Source organism: Gracilinanus agilis, chromosome 3, assembly GCF_016433145.1.
Source record: "Gracilinanus agilis isolate LMUSP501 chromosome 3, AgileGrace, whole genome shotgun sequence".
NCBI lineage: Eukaryota > Metazoa > Chordata > Mammalia > Didelphimorphia > Didelphidae > Gracilinanus > Gracilinanus agilis.
Genome location: NC_058132.1, coordinates 96,799,453 through 96,819,783, shown reverse-complemented (window position 1 = coordinate 96,819,783; position 20,331 = coordinate 96,799,453). Strand labels below are relative to the sequence as shown.

At 42.9% G+C, this 20,331-nt stretch overlaps 1 protein-coding gene and 2 non-coding genes across 3 annotated transcripts; all 3 read right to left on the bottom strand.

The window, feature by feature from the left end:
• Window positions 1-10,743: 10,743 nt before the first annotated feature.
• Window positions 10,744-19,902, bottom strand: RPS3 (ribosomal protein S3). The gene is made up of 7 exons (XM_044668154.1): window positions 19,805-19,902; window positions 16,329-16,459; window positions 15,217-15,310; window positions 14,747-14,841; window positions 13,830-14,017; window positions 13,257-13,453; window positions 10,744-10,818 (listed from the first exon to the last, which is right to left on the bottom strand). The coding sequence occupies exons 1-6, from the start codon at window positions 19,832-19,834 to the stop codon at window positions 13,260-13,262; spliced, it is 732 nt and encodes a 243-aa protein (XP_044524089.1). The 5' UTR covers window positions 19,835-19,902; the 3' UTR covers window positions 10,744-10,818; window positions 13,257-13,259.
• LOC123243447 lies at window positions 13,558-13,702 on the bottom strand. The gene has a single exon (XR_006505971.1). It is a non-coding gene; the product is annotated as a small nucleolar RNA SNORD15 (small nucleolar RNA).
• LOC123243449 lies at window positions 16,529-16,675 on the bottom strand. Its single transcript, XR_006505972.1, has one exon. It is a non-coding gene; the product is annotated as a small nucleolar RNA SNORD15 (small nucleolar RNA).
• Window positions 19,903-20,331: the final 429 nt, after the last annotated feature.

Sequence of the window (20,331 nt, the reverse complement as noted above, 5' to 3'; positions counted from 1 at the left end):
TTCAAATCTGGCCTCAGATACTTCCTAGCTGTGTGACCCTGGGCAAGTCACTTGACCCCCATTGCCTAGCCCTTACTGCTTTTCTGCCTTGGAGCCAATACACAATATTGACTCCAAGATGGAAGGTAGGGGTTTAAAAAAAAAAAAAGCTGTTTGGCTTTTTTTTTTTTAAACTCTTGCCTTCTATTTCAGAATCAATACTGTGTATTAGTTCCAAGGCAGAAGAGCGGTAAGGGCTAGTCAGTGGGGGGGAGGGAAGGGGAGGGGGAGGTTAAGTGACTTGCCCAGGGTCACACAGCCTGGAAATAGCAGAGGCTAGATTTGAACTCAGGACCTCCTATCTCTGGGCCTGGCTCTCAATCTACTGAGCTACCCAGCTGCCCCCAAAGTATATTTCCTAAAGGAAATAGCTTGAACATGGTCTCTAAGTATAGTGGCTATACAAAGAGCCCTGGGCTAGGAACCAGGATATTTCCCTTGGAATCACTGCCTGACCTCGGGCAAGTCAGCTACACACCTGAAGCCTTGGTTTCCCCCCTCTTAAAAAGGAGAGGACTGGACTAAATGATTTCTAAGGCCCTTGCCAGCTCTGACTTTCTCTGTTCCAAGGTCCCCTCCCTGCTCTGATATTCTGTGTTCCAAGATCTCTTCCTACTCTGACACTGTGTTCTAAAGCCCCCTCCAGCTCTCAGAGTCACTATATTAAGAGCAGTTCTGACGTAGGGAAGAGCCAAATGGATTTTATAATCCCAGAGTCATTCGCATCCTAGTTGACAGACGGAGACTGGTCTTGCTCTATTTTCTCTAAAATTCTACCCCCACTCCTCATTTGCATATAGATGATTTTTTAAAGGCAAAGAGTCCACATGTTTCTCACTGAGCTCTGATGAGAAGCATGGCATCTCGATTAGGCTTCCCCTCCCCCCCCACCTTCCTTCCACTACCCCCCTCCAGGCCCTGGTGCTCAGGCCTCCTCAGCTGGGGCCAGGCTCATCAAAAACCCTGCGTTCCAGCTGAGCCTGGGGTCCAGACTGATTAACCAGGATTATAGGGGCCTGGACCATCTGGAAGCCACTGATAATGACAGAGGAGGCCTCCCCCCATCACAGCAATCCCTAGGATCACTCTGGCAAAGGAGAGTCCTCCAGGAAGCATCAGGGTTACAGAGGATCAGGAATGAGATAGCCACCCAGAGCTCTAATCCATCCCTTCAACCAGGCTGCAGAAGCCCAGGCAAATCAAGAAGAACCCTTCACTGAGGACAAGGAGCATCTGAACAATGACAGATGGATTTAGCGGACAATGTTCTCTGGGTACTGTAGGGATGATGGCAAGGGGAGAGCCGCTGGAGTCAGGGAAGTTAAAAGCCCAGCCTGATCCATCATGACCAGGTTCCCCAGATCCTTTTTTATATTCTGATGGGTGAGGAAGGTAAATAGAATGGATTGGAGATAAGCGAGGGAGAGGAGGGAAGCAGCCTGAACCTCAAACCAAGTTTGATGGGACCTGGGTTCTCAATTCAACTCTGCCACTAGAGGAGAAAGTGGTTGAAGAAAGACATCAGCAGGGGCAACTAGACAGCTCAGTGGATAGAGTACCAAGCCTGGAGTTGGGAAGATCTAGGCTCAAATTTGGCCTCAAACACTTCCTAACAGTGTGACCCTGGGCAAGTCATTTAACCCCATTTGCCTAGCCTTTAACCTTCTGTCTTAGAATTGATACGAGGACAGAAAGTAAAGATTTGAAGGAGAAAAAAAAAGACTTCATTCCCTAGGAACCGTGGTTTCTTCCTCTATCCTATAAAGAGATTGGACTAGAACAGGGATTCTTACCCAGGGATATATAAACTAGGTCTTTAAATAGCCTGAGAACGGTATCTCACCAGGATAGGTCTCCTTTGTCACCCAATGTATTTCATTTTATTATGCATTCAGAAACAGGATTCTGAGAAGGGATCCCTAAGCCTCACCAGACCACTGCCAAAGAGATCCAGGACATACCCACCTACAAAGCAAAGAGCCTCTGGACTAAAGGACCTCGGATGCCCCTTTTGGTTCTATGATTCAAAGGAGATATTTGTGGCCGGAGCAGAGGGTACCAGCCGGGGCCATTTGATGCAGGGACTCTAATGAGCATTTGCCTGTCTATTTGATTCCTTGTCAGGAGGGCTCAAGCCAGGCTCTAGGGACACCTTCCAGAAAAGGAGACAGGAAGATAATAGAGAGGAAAGTGTTGGGGTTACAACCAAGAAGCTGAATCAGTGTCTAAGAAATTAGGACATGGGATAGTAGAAGCAGGGGAGCCCAAAGATCCCCAAGTCACAGGATCATAGACCTTTGAATCAAATGCCCTCATTTTCAGATGAGGAAACTAAGACAGGGATAGAAAATGACTTTCCCAGAGTCACACAGGTAGTCATTGTCCCTGTCTCTCTGACTCCAAGCCCAGTGCTTTATCCACTTTCAACACTCTCGATTCTTGCATTTCAAGTTTCTCAACTTACATAACAGGAATTTGAAGCCCAGATTGGCATTCACAAACACTGAGAGAGAGTCTGGTATTTGGAGCCAGAGGAACTGAGTTCAGGTTCTGCCTCCATTTGGTTCTATTAGTATGACCTTAGGTAAGTCATTTAAGATCTCTAGCCTCAGTTTCCTTATTTGCAGAATGAGGGAATTGGACTAGAACAGGGGCTCTTCATCCTTTCTGTGCCTTTTGGTGATCTGGAGCCCTTCTCAAACTTATGATTTTTATGTGTGTAAAATGAAATCTGTAGGATTACAAAAGAAACCAATGACTTTGAAACATGGTTCCCAAAAGATTTTAAAGATAAGTTTACGTACTCCAGGTTAACCTCGATAGTCCTCCTTCTTGTCCTAATCTAGGAAACTCTTAGAGGGAGCCACAACTAAAGACAGCACAATAAATCTGGGGCAGAGCTGGGCCAAGGACGCCCAGGATAGGTCTCTTTCCACCATCTACAACTCAGGAAAACATGGGAGCCCTCGTCCAAGGCTGACAGTTATAATCTCCCCCATCAGGCAGCCCTCTTCTCCCTCTGCCCAGAAAAGGATCCATAACCCTCCACGCTCAACTCCACATTGGGAGGGGGGGAGCCCCGCCTGGGCAGAAGCAATTTGGACCAAAGCAGAATGATTTGGGAGAGGCAATTTACCCAGCAGGTGAGCCCCACACTTAACAAAGCCTTCCCTCACACAAAGGCCTGAAGGAGGTCTGAGGGCTCATCTGGGGGCTGGGCGGAGGGCCGGGAGCGAGGGAGGGAAGGAGATGAATACATTACTGCTACCCCCCCTCCCCCTCCTCTGGCTGAGACAAAGATGCCAGCTTGATTCACTGCGCTTTCGCCTGAGCTTGGCTTCCAATTGAGGAATGAATTTCTGGGGCATAGTTGGAGGAGGAGGGGGCTGAATTGCCTTCTGAATTGTCCTCCACTGATAGCTCTTTGGTCCAGGGCACTATGACCTGTGATCAGCCAGCAAACAGCCCTTGGCACCGACAAAAGGAAATAAGGTTTTACTGTTTAAGATTGGCAAAGAGATGGCGGTTTCCCCCTCAATAAAATGCGGACAATAAGCTGTGCCCTGCCTACAGGATGGTGCTAAATACTGGATGTGCACTACTAGCTGGCCCTGTCCTCAAGGGCTGGTGCTGAATGATTATTGCATTGGCCTAGCATTGGAGTAGGCACCAGGAGGAAGAGGAGGGGAGAGGGATGGAGGAAGAAGGTGAATGTTCCTCTCTAAAACTCCCAAATGGAGCCAGGCCTAGAGATGGGAGGTCCTAGGTTCAAATCTGGCCTCAGACACTTCCCAGCTGTGTGACCCTGGACAAGTCACTTGACTCTCATTGCCCACCCTTACCACTCTTCTGCCTTGGAGCCAATACACAGTATTGACTCCAAGACCTAAGGTAAGGGTTAAAAAAAGTGTACCCCCACACCTTTCCCTTCCTCTTCCTCTCCTCTTCTTCTGTGTCCAACACCCCCAACCCCATATCCCTCTTCTCTTCTGAGGAAGTATTCTTGTCCAGGTTAAGGTTAATATTTTTATACCTAGAACCTTAATCCCATTTTCTCCCTCTTCCTCTGAGACTCTGCTCTCAATCCTCCTTTCACTCTCAAATTCTCACATACCTATAAACATGCTTATTGCCTCCCCAATACTTAAAATGATTTTTTCAAAAAAGCCAACCCTTGACTTTGTTGTCTCATCCAGCTACAACCCCAGCCTTCCTTGGTCACAACTACATTTCTAAAAAGTACCACTTACCAGCCATGTGACCCTAGACAAATCAAATAACCTGAAAGTGCCAATTGGCTCTGGAAAGCATTAATGATGAAATCACAGATCCAAAAAGAAAAAGTCGTCTGCACTACTTGCCTCCACTCTACAAAACCCACTCTCTTCTCCCACCAGTCTACCAAAAATTGGTCACTAATGACTCATTAATGGGTAAATCTAATGAATGCCACTGTCCTGACTTCCCCTTCCCTGACCTCTCTGCACCACTGAACACTGTGGTCCACCTGCTTTCATTTCAGCCATTTATTAAGCACCTACTTTGGGCATGGAGATGTGAAGATGGAAGGTAGTTTCTTCCCACAAAGTCTAGTTGGGGGTGGGGAAATAAGACAGGAATAGAAAGAGGTCTAAGAATCAAAGGAGGAAAGACAACTCTCAGGTTTGGGTTGCAATATTGAAAAAGTAATATACCAAATATAATATGCTAAAATGTAATATTTAGAAATTTGTTAGGAAATATATTAGTTTTTTTAAAAAGATTATTGTGGTTGTCATTTATAATAAAATAATTAACCCTTAAGTCATGAAGATGATAGTAGCTTTTAACAATTTAAAATATATGAGGAAACTCTGAGGGATTTATGGTAAAGATGCTACCCACATTCAGAGGAAGGACTGCAGGAGAGGAAACATATAAGATAAACAATTGCTTGAATGCATGGGCTGAGGTGGACATGGATGGGAAATAGACCCTGAACAAGGACACATGTTACAACCAGTGGAAATGTGCGTTGGCCATGGGTGGGAGGAGAGCGGGGGGTGAAGGGGAAAGTAGGGGCATAAAGTATGTACAACTAATATATTTCCTAACAAATATTAATAAATGTCTAATAAAAAAATAAAATATATGAGGAAAAATATTCTAAATATTCTAAATTTTAAAAAATAATTTAAAAATATATAAGAAAGAAATGAGGGAAGGAAATAGAAAAAATATTTCCTAGCCTGCCACCCTAATTCTATAAGCCCACAACAGTGTTTTCCACCCCAGCCCCAACACTGAATCACAGACAAGCTCCCAGCCAAAATTCTTCAGTGAAAGGCCTGGCCTCCTCAACAGTCTCATTTTCATAGTTCCTCTCCACATCACGTCCTTTTCCTGTGCATTGGTCTATTGCATCTCAGGAACCAATCAAAGTCTCTCTGATGTGGACTTGTAACTTTATGTTCCGAGCTCAGATGAGCAAAAAGTTCACAATACTGGGAGGAAGGGGTCAAAACTATTTTCACAATACTAAGGCATTTTAATTTTGAATATAGTAAATATTGATAGCTATAAGCCAATACAAACTCTCTCTGCAGGGGTCCTCAAAATTTTTTTTAAAACATGAAGGGGTCTAATAAATATCACTACCGGGTCTGTATCCCAAAGAGATAATAAAAAAGGGGAAAAGGACCTACCTATACAAAAATATTTATAGCAGCTCTTTTTGTATTGCAAAGAATTGGAAACTGAGGGGATGTCTATCAGCTGGGGAATGGCTGAACAAATTATGGTATATGATGGTGATGGAATACTATTGTGTTAAAAGAAATGATAAACCAGATGATTTCAGAAAAAGCTAGAAAGACATGCAGGAACTGATGCAGAGTGAAATAAGCAGAACCAGGACTGTACACAATAACAGCAATAGTGGATGATGAGTATCTGTGAAAACTTGGCTACTCTGAGCAATGCAATGATCTGGGACAATCCTGAAAGACATGATGGGGAATGCCAGCCACCTCCAGAGAAAGAACTGTTGGAGTCATCTTTCACATCAGTGTATTCATACAACCCTGTCTCCAAGGAGGCAGTATATCTAGTGGAAAGACCACCAATTGCAGATTGGAGAACCTCAGTTCCAATCCTGCCTCTGACATTTATTACCTATGTGATATTGGACAAGTCACATAACTTCTTAGGGCCAGTTTTCTCATCTGTAAAATGAGAACTATGAGGTCATCTCTGGGGTCCCTTCAAATTCTAAATCTATGATCCTGTTATCTTCTCTTGTACTCTGTGTTCCAGGCAAACTAGACTGTCAGTTGTTCCTCGGTTTCCTCCAATAGTCTAAAATCCTTTCACTCCCAACCCCTCCTTTTTTAAGGCAGGAAAAGCTCCACATCAATTCCATCCCTACTGAAATTCTTCCCTTCCCTGTTCAATCAAGTTTAGGTGATGCCTTGGAGACAGCAGTCAAGGAGTTCATAATGTTCAGTATGGCAGGGGTAAGTTGAGGGGGGTGGGGGGTGGCCAGGCATTCAATTTACTGACTGATGACCTTAGTGATCGGTTTGGGGTAGACCTTTTCAGCCTAGTGAGACCCGATGGAACTTAGCCTCTGCTGCCATAACCTTAGAAGGCACAGTATGAAGTATCTTTTCAGGAAAAATCCAAAGCCTTGTTCACAGTAGGGGGTGCCCCCACACCTCTGCAAGGCAGCGACTCTCCCTGATGGCTCCACAATAGCTGAGGCTAGTGGTAAGTAATTGAAATGATTGGAATGTTAAGGAACTGTTCAACATAAGCCTTTCTTATCCCCGTGCTGGCCTGTAAGGATGTTAGGTCAGTGGCCTTCAATGTACTTTTCAGCTCTAAACTTATTCCTCCTCCTCCTCCTCCTAATCTCAGTGATTGACTTGCTGTGACCCCTAAAGTCAGTGTTGGTCATCGGAGACCCACTGATACCACATTCAATCCCACTGCTGGAACAGGATGGAGGAGAGGGGCATGGCAGGTGTTGGCTGTCTGGGAAGCAGGGGCTGTTCAACACCAAGGGAGGGAGGCAACAGGTCCCATTCTGATTCTGCAGAATTGAAGCATTGGCGGTACTTGGCTGTCTCTCGATTTGGAATGGAGAATGTCCAAAATCAGAGGCAGCTTTAGAAATGTGATCTGGAAGGGACTTCAGAGATTACTTTCTTCCAAACTCTTCATTTTACAGATGAGGAAACTGAGACCCAGAGAAATTAAGTGACTTGCCCAGGGTCACAATTTTGGAGGCAGGATTTAAACCCCTGTTCACTATCTCAAGAGCCATTGCACAAGATTTCCACTGCATGAGACAGGATGTAAAGCCAGGTCTGGTGTCCAGGAAGCCAGTGGTCTCTCTACTGAACCCAATTATGGGCTAATGTGGCACCCCTCGACTTCTTTCATAGATAGGAATATCAAGCATCAGAAAGCCAGTGATGAAACTGAGGAATAATCTCAGGTCAAGTATCTTGTAGAGGATGACAAGGAAAATCTAGGACCTGGAGACTAAGACTAGACCATAGGAGAACAGGTTGAGCAATCTAGAGATTTTAGATTTAGCCGAGACATAACTGTCCTCAAGGTTTACCATGTGGAACCCTTCCCCCCCCCCCCCCCCATTAAACTTATGGCCAGGTGTAGCGAGAATGAAGTGATGAAGGGACAGAGCTCAGTTTGATTTAAGGTAAGAAGAACATCTAAAAGAGTGGACGAAGCTGCCTTTGGGGGATTTGGGATCCTCTTCACAAGCAGCCTTCAAAAAGATGCTGCTCTTTCTCTGCTCCCCTGCCCTAGTGTTTTATTAATGTTTTCTTTCTTTGTTAACATCAATATCGCTTCCCAGCTATCTCCTCCTTCCCACAAAACCTTTCTTTGCAACAAATATCTAGTCCAACCTAACAAAAGAACATATTGACTCTGTCTGAAAATGCAGGTCTTTACACACCTCTGGTGCATCTCCAAAGAGGAAGGAGACCTGCCCCACCATCAGTCCTTTGAAGTCACAGAAGTCACTGTATTGCTCAGTTCTTAAGTCTCAATGTTGTGTCCCTTCATGTAACTATAGATTTTTCTCCTGGTCTTGCCTATTTTAGTCATGCCTGAGTCCTTGTGATCCCATTTGGGATTTTCTTGGCAGAGATACTGGAGTGGTTTGCCATTTCTTTCTCCAGCTCATTTTATAGATAAGGAACTGAAACAATTAGATGACATGCTCCGGATCACACAGCTAGGAAATGTCTGAGGCTAGACTTGAACCCCAGTCCTTCTGATTCCAGGCCTGGCACTCTACTCCACTGTGCTACCTGGCTTCCCTTGTTTTAGTACAGATTGCATTACTGATTCTCAGTATCTAGGAAAGCCTATAGAACTTTTCTCAAAAGAATGTTTTTGAAAGCATAAATTACAAAAGATTCCAAAAGAAAGCAATGATACTTAAACATAAATTATTTAGTTTTTCACAGACCCTACATTTAAAGAATCCTTTTTAGTAGAGTTCTAGATTCAAAAGCAGAAAGACAGATTCAAATCCTACCTTCATAGACAAAATTTTCCCTCTCTGATATGCTGCTTCCTCCTAAGGGGATAATGGTTCCAGAGAAGTGGCCAGTTTCCTCACTTGGAAGTTCTCTACACCAATGAAATCACGGATCTTATCCTTACTTACCTCAGGGGATATTGATAAATGAATGACAATTACTATAACTAGATCACCCCAGCCTGTAGGGATGTAAGTAAACATGTAGGTTTAACCATCTCATTCCGAGTTAACGCTAGGAAGCTACTGCTCCCTGGTGGCTATGTCAGAGTATCACCATAACCTGCTCAGTGGTATCTTTCTGGGGCAGATTGCAAAGGTCACTCCCTTAACATGTTGAGAAAGTACTAACATTAGGGGGCAGCTGGGTGGCCCAGTGGATAGAGCCAGGCCAAAGACAGGAGGTCCTACATTCAAATCTGGCCTCAAGACACTTCCTAGCTGTGTGACCCTGAAAAAGTCACTTAACCCCTCATTGCCTAGCCCTTACCACTCTTCTGCCTTCTGGAAATTAAGGGTTTAAAAAAAAATACTAACAGAGGACTTCAACATCCATGGTAAAACTTAGCCAGGGAATGACAGTTGTGGGTGGGATCTTAAAAGAAATCCTCTGCTTACTTCCCTCCAATCAACATGGAAGTTGGGGGCCTGGAAACCAGCTGGGTAAAGAAATCCTCATAAAATGTATCTGGCCTTTCACTCTGATTTTTCACTATTAGACCACCTAAATTCAGAAACTCATAAAGTAGCCCCTTCCTCTAGGGATGTATAGACAGTTTTAAAAAACAAATCCAACTGGAGCTTAGGCCACATCTTCCTTTGCTACTGGGAAGGGAACTGTCCTTTGGCTAGCAAACTCCTCTTACAATTCTTTAAAAAGTGTTTTATCCTTGTTTTAATAACAACTTTCCAAGTTTTCCAAAGTTATGATTCATGTTGTCTCCCTCTTCTCAGTAAACTCCACTGCTTAATATTCTCTCCTCTCCTCAGTCCCTTTAGCCTATGTGATGATGAATACTGGAACTCACAAATTTAGGCTAAGGGATTTATTTTAAACTGGAAGGGGAAAACTGAAGTAAGAGGGTTTAAGGTCTTGTGAAGCTATTGCTAGAGGCAACTGGCAAGTGTTGGCAATGGACCTAGAAGGTAAGGTCAGGCTGAGGGAACCAGCCCTCAGCCAGAGAATAACCTGACACTGCCCTGATGTTATTAGATCCACCAGCTAAACAAATGAAGTAGTAGTGTTGGTTTAGGAATGTCCCTAACCACTAAGCTACTCTAAACTAAATCCTGCCCATGTTCCACAAATTGGTCCAGTCATTCTGGAAGGGAATTTGGAACTATGTCTCCCAAATGACTCACTGACCTAACAATCCTGATATGAAGGTTACCCCCCTGAGCCTATAATATCCCTCCAACTACATCAAGGACACAAGTGAGGCCTTGGGATGCCTGCTAGTCATCTCATTCTACAGAACAGATAGGAGCTGGACCTATAATTCACTGTTTAAGAGAATTCTCCATCTCTGAGGATAATTTCCATTTTTACCTTTCACGCCTTAAGTGCTACAATACTTAAAGAGGTTAAAAGTTACTTGCCCAGGAACACACTTAACAGTTTCGGGAGTCAAATCTCTGTGGTTTCCAGGTAAGCTTGCTATTCACTAAGCGGTACTTTTTAGAAACATAAAAATCAATCTAAAAGCTGGCCCACGCTTACATGCACTTTAGTAACTCATTTTCATTTTTCCTAACAAAGTAGCCATTGAGCTTCAGGTTCACTCTGAATAACTTATATCTAATCTTTTCCTAAAATTATCCTACCTAATGCAGATTCACAGGTGTGTCCAGTGTTTTGCCCATTCTAGTTCCCCACTATTGTGCTGTTCTCTGCCTTTTCTTGTTATTAAGATTGCCTCTATAGCAATTAGTCTCATTTGAAACATTTATTTTTATAATAGCAGTTTATAAACGGTATTCCCAGTACCTGATAATTCCACAGCATTTTAAATTCTTATGTACTTATATCAGAAAGTGCATCTGTTGACTAAGTGAATACTCACTCACAAGGCATCCTACATGAGAAGACAGGAAACATCTAGAAGCCCACACTGTTCATGTCTTAAAAAAATGCAATAACCAGAATGTTTGTTTCAAAACGGATTTTAATTAATATCTTTACAGAAGAGCGCCAGGCACACCATTCCAGTTGTCACAGAGTCCTTGAAACCAAAACAAGACAAGTGTTAGATCAAAGTAATAACCCTCAGGCTAGAATGTTATCTTTGGATATGAGAGGTGAAGGAGAGGGAAAAGCCAGTTACCAGTTTTTGATCTCCACATCATCTCTCCATCCCACCACCAGAATATATGCATAAATCCAGTCATTTCACAAGTCTGCTTAAACTTCAGAAGTTTCCTACTACCCACCAAATCAAGTTCAAATGCTTGCTTGGCAGTCAAGGCTTTCCACCATCCAACCTTCAGTTATACACCTAGAACTGAAGTTTATTCCTTTAAGCCCCAAAACCAGACCTGGGCTCTCCTTGCCTCCCACTTTTGTCTGAATACCCACCCAGGTGTCTTTTAAAGGCAAACTCAAAAGGCACATTATATAATGAAGCTTTCCACATCCCCCCTCAATAAGAACCTACCATCTTGTACCTCACATGATGCTGTTTTTTCCACTTATATATTATAATCTTTATGGCTTAATGACACCCCCAAAGGCCGACTGAAGGTCCAGTACTTTCAGGTCCCCTCAATTTCCCCATTTCCTATCTTGAACTACCCTGATTTATAGCATTTCTCCAGGATGCTCAAGCCAATATAATTCTCATTACCAATATCAGAGCATTTCTTAAACCTGACTAAAAAAAGGTAGGTTCAAACTCTGCCCCCTTCTGAATTCTGACCCAGTATAAGAACAATGTGTTATCCATATCCTTGCCCAGAGCCTAAAATGGGACTTTAGAGAATACGTAGTCCATAACAATGCTGCCTTTTACCTGTTTAGGCCTTGATTGGAGGCAGGGACTATTTTTTATTTTAAACAGATGAGTAAACTTGAGGAAGAGAGTTGCTCAAATTTGTAAAGAACACAAAGGGCAGTTAGGTAGCACCAGGTCTGAAGTCAAGAGTTCAAATGAGGCACTCCTAGGTGTGTGACCCTGGGTAAGTCACTTAACCTCAACTGCCTAGGCCCTTGCAGCTCTTCTGTCTTAGAAATGATACTAAGACAGAAGCTAAGAGCTTTATGTATATATAAAGGCCCCAAACTAACAGCCTGAATTAGAACCTTTGAAGATGATATTCTTTGCTACAAGGGGAAAATAGAAAGCTATAAATTCTAAGCAACAGTTACAAAGAAAACCTAGGTTGGCCCATCTCCAATCAGTTCATTTTGGGGGCAAGGGGGCCCTGACCTTCTAAATGTGGACCATGACTACTTGAGCTTGATACAAGTTCTTCTGGGGGAAACAAAAACCAAAATGGTTTCAAAGCTAGAGGGAACCGTGATAAAGCTATTTCCAACTCCCTAGGCAGGATAAGTGATTCACTTAAAGCCATACAGTGAGTCGGTAGAAAGAACTAGGGCTTGAAACCAGGTCTTCTGGTCTTTCCATTATACCAAGCTGACACCTTCAAATATCTGATGGGCTAGAATGGGGAAGGGGCAGAAATGTTCTGTAAAGCTCCAAAGAATTAGGGCCACTGGTTGCAAAGGAAAGCAGTGTTTACAATTAAGAGGAAAGCAAAGTGTTTTCAACTTAATATTTATTAAATGTTTATTATATGTAAGAGAGACAAGTAAAAGAACACAGCAAAGTTTAAAATGTGGTTAAGAGGCATGCACACAAATATTTATTGATACAGACAGAAAAGAACAAGGTAAGAGACAGGTTCACTTAAGGAAGGCTTCATTGAGGTGTTAAAAGATTTTCCTTGGTAGAGACAGGAAAAGATTCCAGGGCAACAGTTTGCACAGGAGAGGCAAAGGAGAAAAACTAGACATCGTGATAGTTCACTCTGACCAGATTCTAAGAGATGAGATTTGGACTCCATTTAAGGACTTTCAAACAATCAGAAATGTCCAAAAATGTCATCGTCTCACTCTGCTGGGAGTCAAAACTATCACCAGACATGCAAATGGAAGGCAGAGTGCAGTGTGGGACAGCAAAGTAGGAAAGGCAGTGAATGGGAGCAGGATGTTGAGTCAAGACACTTCCTGTTTCCTGCTCTATAATTGGATCAGGTCTCTCTCCTAGCCCTACAATTTTCCATGTTCCATGGCCCCTTTTGACACTTTTACCATCAAACAATCCTAGGAGCTGCATTTCTGTCACTAACCCAGTATTTAGAGTTGAAACACTTCAATTTTCTGAAAGTCTCAAATGATATAAACCCCTACGCTGCCTCCTTTACAAGGTTCCTGTGAGGATCATAAGGCAATGGACATAAATTCAACTGGAAAAGTTGTGACACTTTGGAAATGGGTATCAGGCTTTTGGATCCCTAGCAACGAGAAAAGGCCCCAGATAGAACAAGCCTTTGAGGTTTGAGAGGCTTTAAAGAGGTGCACACATACTTATTATTTAAACACAGACAAAAACAATTTTCATCTATTGGCTTCCACCAAAATGCAGTTCTTTGGACTGACCTGTTAGGCAGTGGGCACTGGCTGGGGCATGGCTGGTTGTTCTGGCTTCCCACCCTTCTGCTCTGAGATAGGGGTGGTAGGAAGAATCTCATCCTTGGGCTCTACGATGCTCACATGGTCAGGCAGGGGCTTCTTAGGGCCAATCTTGCCACTTGGATCCCAGGGCAACATGATTTTGACTTTAATTCCCAACACACCTGAATGGCACCAAGGTTAAATATGAAGTAGTTTCATTTATGTAGCTCGAAATAAAGATCAGACAGAATTTAAATACTTCCCAGTACAGAACAGCTCTTTGGCCCCTTCTCAGACAAATGCCTCTAGATCAACCAATGTCCAGACACCTTTGCAAAGACCCCCACATACAGTGGCACAGAACGTGCCAGAGCCAGGGGGTACAGAGCAGGTAGTGCCCTTTCTGACTCGTCATCTTGTCATCACTGAAGGGGATACCAGCAGCCTTCGGGTACTTCAGAGTCCTGATCCAGGCTTCCAACCCAGCCATTCACTTCCTCAGAGCATAAGCTACCTGGGACAACATCATGTTGCGGTACAATTTTTGCAGTGGCTCACCCTGTCTGAGGAGGACGTGGCGCACAGCTGTGTCGACGTAGTAGTTGACAGGGTCTCCGCTGTGGATCATCAAGCCGTCCACAAACTTCATGGACTTGGCTCTCTGGCCTCTGAGCTTACCAGACACCACCACTTCACAACCTTTTGCTCCACTCTCCATAATGAAGCGGAGGACACCATAGCAGGCCCTTCAGGGGCAGAGGAAAAAGAAGGAAGGCACTGTCATCTAACAATATATTAAGTATGGAGGGAAGAGGGCAGGGGTCAGAACCTCATACCTCTGATTCAACAAAACTTTTTCACTTTAGTAGGTACAAGACCCAGTCAGCATTAGGGAAAGAAGTTCAACTAGTCAATCTCAGCCTAACTGTGGTTCTTCTGTTAAGATAAAACATTCAGGGCATACAAGCTAAACCCAAGAAATAATTCCTAGAATATTGTCCAGGGCTAGAAGAAACCTTAAGTTAGGTGCTGACAAAGTAACAGGCCCAGAGAAGGGACCTGCCTAAGGTTCAAGAGCAATAGAAGACTTGGGATCTAAACCCAGGAGGTTTTGGGGTACCCATTTCGCCATGCTGCCTCTATATTGAGGGATGGATGGAATCTATCTGTTGAAAAGGGCCAGGGACCAGCATTAAAGTTTAATGTAATAGGATCTAAGCTCTGACTTGCCTATGTACCATCCCATCTCCCAGGACTGGCCTGAGTTGGCATAGATTTTTCCAACCATGAAAATTTACCAACTGCTATTAAGGCATGATGGAATCTAGTTATATGATATTGGAGATAGCAGCTGATGATGAAATTGAAGGTCCTCAAAGAAATAATAAGGGTTCCCATTAGGCTATGAAGTTTGCTCATAATAGCTCTATGAGGCAGGCTGCACAAATCGAGTCCTGGAAGACTGAGACACTTACCTACGCACAGCAAGACCTCCGAGGAGCTTGTAACGCAGGGATTCGGCCTGGGCAATAGCACAGAGACCTCTGGTGGCCACCTTCTCGGCGTATAGCTTTAAAGAAACAAAACAATGACCCCAAATGCAAACCTTGTTGAGGTCTTGCACATGACAAGATTCTTCAGTTATCATGTGATAGTTTTATTAATATATGCTATGATACTTTTAAAAGGTTCAACTAAAAATCTAATTAAAAGACTATATAGGGCTACCATTCTGCTTGGTCTCAGGATATCACAAAAAGGAACTTCCAGACCAATGCCCCAAATTTGGCCAATCAAAGCCATAAAGAACTAATCTACCTACTCCTTTTGAATAACAAAAAAACAGTTTGGTGGCTCAAAACCTCTTCAGAACAGCTGCATTTTCCTCATTTGTTTCTCCAATGTGAGTAAGATCATTAGAACTTTAGACAGAGGCCACACTCACCTCTACGCTGCCTTCAGGGAAGCCAAACCTCTTCTGAACTACAGCTGTCAGTTCACGAATTCGGCGACCCTTCTCTCCGAGGACATTCTGAGTCCTGAAAGTGGAGGCAAATGGGATCACTGGAAGGAGCACTCATGGAACAGTTTGGCAGCTCTCAAATGCCTAAGAAAAGCTTACATTTTACTTGGCCCAAGAAAAAACCAGGAGCACATGGTGGAAAAGCCAAAGGGGAGGTAACAACACCTTACCCATCAGCCTATCCACAAATGGTAGGCTAATTTTCAGATACAGCCATCCCTCGATATATCACAGTTCACTCATCATGGGTTTTTACAAAACTTATTGTAGCACACTATTGGCTGATGGAATGAAAGGTGACCAATCACAGCACTATGTACTGTATCCTGGGCACTGACTGACTCAGTGACTATAGATTAGTAAAAGTGTGGAAAAGGTTTATAGGAGAGTGGGAAGGGTTTATAAAGCCTTAAAATAGATATAATAAAATAAGTGTAATACCACTACTTCGTCTCTGGAACACAAAGTTCCAGATTAACTCCGGTAATAGGTGAGGGATCACTGTAAAGAATTTCCAAGTAACAGCAGTTTCAGAGCCAAGCTGAATGATCATTTCAGGAATGTTATGGAAAGGATTCATTCATATGCAGTGCGTTTCTGAAGTCCCCTTTACCTTCTGTATTCTATTACATAGTGTATCTATCTCAAGTCTTTCCAGCTTCAACAGCTTAAAATTGCACTAAGACTTGGGACAAACCGCATCTTCACCTGAAGTCTTCAGGCTTTCCTACACATGCAGGGAAATTTATTCTATATAATTTTCAGTTAAGGTCTACGTAGCCACCTCATTACAATATAGGCAGTACAGATGAAATTACCAATTCTCAATTGTTCTATGTTCCTGCCACTTACCCAATTACAGGTCTAAAGGCTAAATTATGTTAGTGCTGAGACATTAAAATACCTACTGGAAAGAATGAGCCCCTTTGAAAAGACAACAAACTATGGATAATGTTGCAAATACCCAGCTGGCAGATGTGCAACTTCAAGTGGTCAAGTCTCTTAGAGACTTAAAGAGTCAAGTAAGAGATTACCTGGTGGCCAAGATGATGATTTCTGTCCTGGTTGGGGTAACTCGAACCTCCACCCCAGAATAGCCATCTTCTGCCAGCTCCCTGGTGAGGAACTCATTCAGTTCAGCTTTGAAGATGCCATCAGCAACAAACTAAACATAAAGAATCTGCATTGGTATAAAACCCTATTAATTTTTTACTTTGACCTAAAGTTTATCAACCCTTCTCAGACAAATGCCTCTAGATCTTCTTAAGGAAGTGACTTTAGGCCAGGAGTCTGAATTCTGGCCTGCAGAACGCAGAAGCAGAGTACAGCACCTGAACAGAGTACACCTCCTGTCAGACTCGTCATCGCATCTTCATTGAAGGGTTTTTTTAACAGCTACATTTATGTGGCACTTTTAACTTTTACAAAGCACTTTACAAGTATTTCATTTGATACACAAGCCTTTGAAGTAACTACCAATACAATCTCCATTTTTGTCTGGTTAGAGCTAAATACTGTGAAGTCTGCTGTCCGCCTAACTGGCTAAAGGCACCACCACACCACCAGAACTGGTTAAGAAGTCAAAAGGTAGAACAAAAGATTGTTCAGTCTAAATGTCCCATATTTCAAAGAAGTAAACTAAAGTACAGGGGAAAAGTGACTTCCCTTATGTGATCTTACTAATTGCAGATTTAAGTCTAGGATTCACATTATTTGACTCCCAGTTCAAACTTCTAATTCTACTATGCCAAACTGATCTTCAAATTTTAGATTTCAGTTCAATGGCCATTGAGCAAGGGCTATGCAAAGGCTCCTAATCAAACTGCTGTAGGGAGAAGAGCCAAGTGACTTAGGCTTGGCTTTGACCTGATGGAGTTACTACGCTCTCATATAATACTGGGCACAAAAAATACGACAATATCAACAACAATTTAAAAGTTAAGATTTCTAACTGGGCAAGTTACTTAACTCCCATTGTCTAGCCCTTACAACTCTTCTGTCTTAGAATTAATAGAAGGGTTAAAATAAAAATTTAAAAAGATGGCTTTCTATTTAAATGTATACCTATTAATATCTTACAGATAAGGATGTTTAACACAACATAATAAAAATATACAATACTCTTGTTGCTTAGTTCTTATATTCCTAGACCTGTGGTTGCAATTCAATTAGAATTTGAAGTTATATATCCAATCTGTTAACTATTCCCATTAACTCTTCAATAAATTCGGTGTGATCTATTTCTCACCTGTCTACAAATTATAATCCACTGACTCAACTCTTTCACTTAGCTTCAGCTCTCTTTAAGATCTCTTCATGTGACATTCCAATTTAATTTAATTTAAGGTGGGAACCATCACTGCTACAAAAGTTAATCAAGTACTAATGAATGTAACATTATCCACCCACCCCAGAATTAATCTCCTCACTATCAGCCCAACCCCCTTTTGATCAATAGAACTAATTCTTAAAAGAGTTCTGGGGAAGACCCTAGAATCAAAACACTAAGATTGGAATGTGGTACTTTGGATCAAAGTTAAATTTTACCTTCTTCTGTGACTATTTCTTCTTCTATAAAAAGGGACTGTTCTACTTCTACCTTATCTCACTTATGTGAAGCATTTTATAAAGAGTAAAGGATATAAGTCACTGTCACAAATGGAAGTTATTGTTATTTAATTTTATACACTACAATCCTAGTCAGAAGTAGCATTAGGTTCTAAATAATTGGACAGTGTCGGACATGTTCACCTCAATTTCTTCATTTTTTTTTTTTTTTAATTTTAAACCCTTAACTTCTGTGCATTGACTTATAGGTGGAAGATTGGTAAGGGTAGGCAATGGGGGTCAAGTGACTTGCCCAGGGTCACACAGCTGGGAAGCGTCTGAGGCCGGATTTGAACCTAGGACCTCCCGTCTCTAGGCCTGGCTCTCAATCCACTGAGCTACCCAGCTGCCCCCCAATTTCTTCATTTTTAAAATGGGAATAGCACCTGCTCCCATGGTTGCGTGGATAAGATGAAATATCTATTAAGTGCTTTGCAAACCTTTATGGCTAGCTATTATAATTAGTCATTAGAATACATATTATATATAATGTGTAATATAATAACCTTTAGTGATAATCTAACAATTCCTTTTTTTAAAAGACGAGCTAATCAATAAGAAAGTCTGTCTTGGGGTGCAAGTATTTGACACTATACCACCTGCAAAATGAATTAATATCTTCATGAAGTGGTGAAGACAACTTATACCTTCAAGTAGCTCAGTGCTTGCCATATAGCAAACCATAAATGAGTGCTGAGGGGTGCTTCAGTGGACTAAGAGCCAGGCTTAGAGGCAGAAGGTTCTAGGTTCAAATTTGGCCTCAAGATACGTCCTGGCTGTGTGACCCTGGACAAGTCACTTATCCCCAACTGCCTAGCCCTTTTTTTTTTTTTTTGCCTTGGAACCCATACTTAATATTGATTTTAAGACAGAAGGTAAGGGTTCTTAAAAAAAAAAAAGAGCCAATTGACAAAAAAAAAAAAAAAAAAAAAAAGCCTGCTTAAGAGACAAGTGTTTTTGGCACTATATCGCCAGCAAAATGAATTGAGAATAATTTCACAAGGTGGTAGAAAGGGAAGACAAACGGTATCCCTTAAGTACTCAGTATCTAGCATACAATATGCTAGTCCAATAAGAAGGTGGTGGAAGGCGCTAAATCAAAAGAAGGCAGCAAATCAAACAAGGCTTAAGCAATAAAAATGCTCGTTCGGGGGGCAGCTGGGTAGCTCAGTGGATTGAGAGCCAGGCCTAGAAACAGGAGGTCCTAGGTTCAAATCCAGCCTCAGACACTTCCCAGCTGTGTGACCCTGGGCAAGTCACTTGACCCCCATTGCCTACCCTTACCACTCTTCCACCTATAAGTCAATACACAGAAGTTAAGGGTTTAAAAAAAAAGTTAAAAAAAAAAATGCTCGTTCATTGGCCGATGGGTTCTCTTTTAAACATTCATTCCCTTGGGGGAAATCACATTTAAATTCCCCGCTTTCCTTTCTGGCTCCCCTCTAAGAGGGGCTTTAGTCCCGATTCTTAATTTTCACAGAGAACACTGAAGTCGCCCAGAAAAGGGTTAGGTTTTTAGAAAGCACGAGGCCTGATATGGAAATCCAGGCCTGGGCTACTATCGCCCAACCCGACTCAGCCTAGGCCGCCAAGAAGACCCGCTGCCTCGGCCCTCGGCCCTCACCTTCCAAGCTGCTCACTGGTACGGGCCAACCTGTGGAGTACCCTATCCCCACCCCAGACCCTAGCCAAGGTGGGCTCGCCGGGTCCCGCCACCAGAACCCTAAATGGAACATGGAGTCATCAGAGGCGGGAACAATCCGCTGCCATCCTCCCCCACCGAGATCCCTCGCGATGCCCAAAAGAGCCCAGGACCTGGGTCCAGGCGACCGTTCCCTTCTCGGGGGTGCCGCGCGGGTCCAAAGCTCCTCCTCTGGATCCCAGATTCCCCCGAAGGCCTTACCTTCCTCTTCTTGGAGATCTGCACCGCCATCTTGCACAGACAGGAAAGGGAGAGTTGGGCGGAGGAAGTGACTATAAAGCCGGGTGGGAGGAGAGTCAGTTACGGCGCAAGCGTAGGCGCAGCGGCACTGAATCCTTTATCAAGCTCCCGGCGGGGGTACTTATGGGAAATGTAGTTTTTTGGAAGAGAAACCTGAAAACGAGGAAGAATTAATTAATTTACAAATCAAATCAATAAGCACATAAATATGTGCATATAATAATATTTTTAAACCCTTATCTTTCATCTTAGAATCAATATTGTATATTGATTCCATGGCAGAAGAACGGTAAGAGCTAGACTTGCCCATGATCACACAGCTACGAAGTGTCTGAGTTCATATTTGAAACCAGAACCTCTCTTGGCCGGGTTCTCAATCCACTGAGCCACCTAGCTGTCCCCACTTTGTATTTTAAAAAATAAACTCTCTCTCTCTCTCTCTCTCTCTCTCTCTCTCTCTCTCTCTCTCTCTCTCTCTCTCTCTCTCT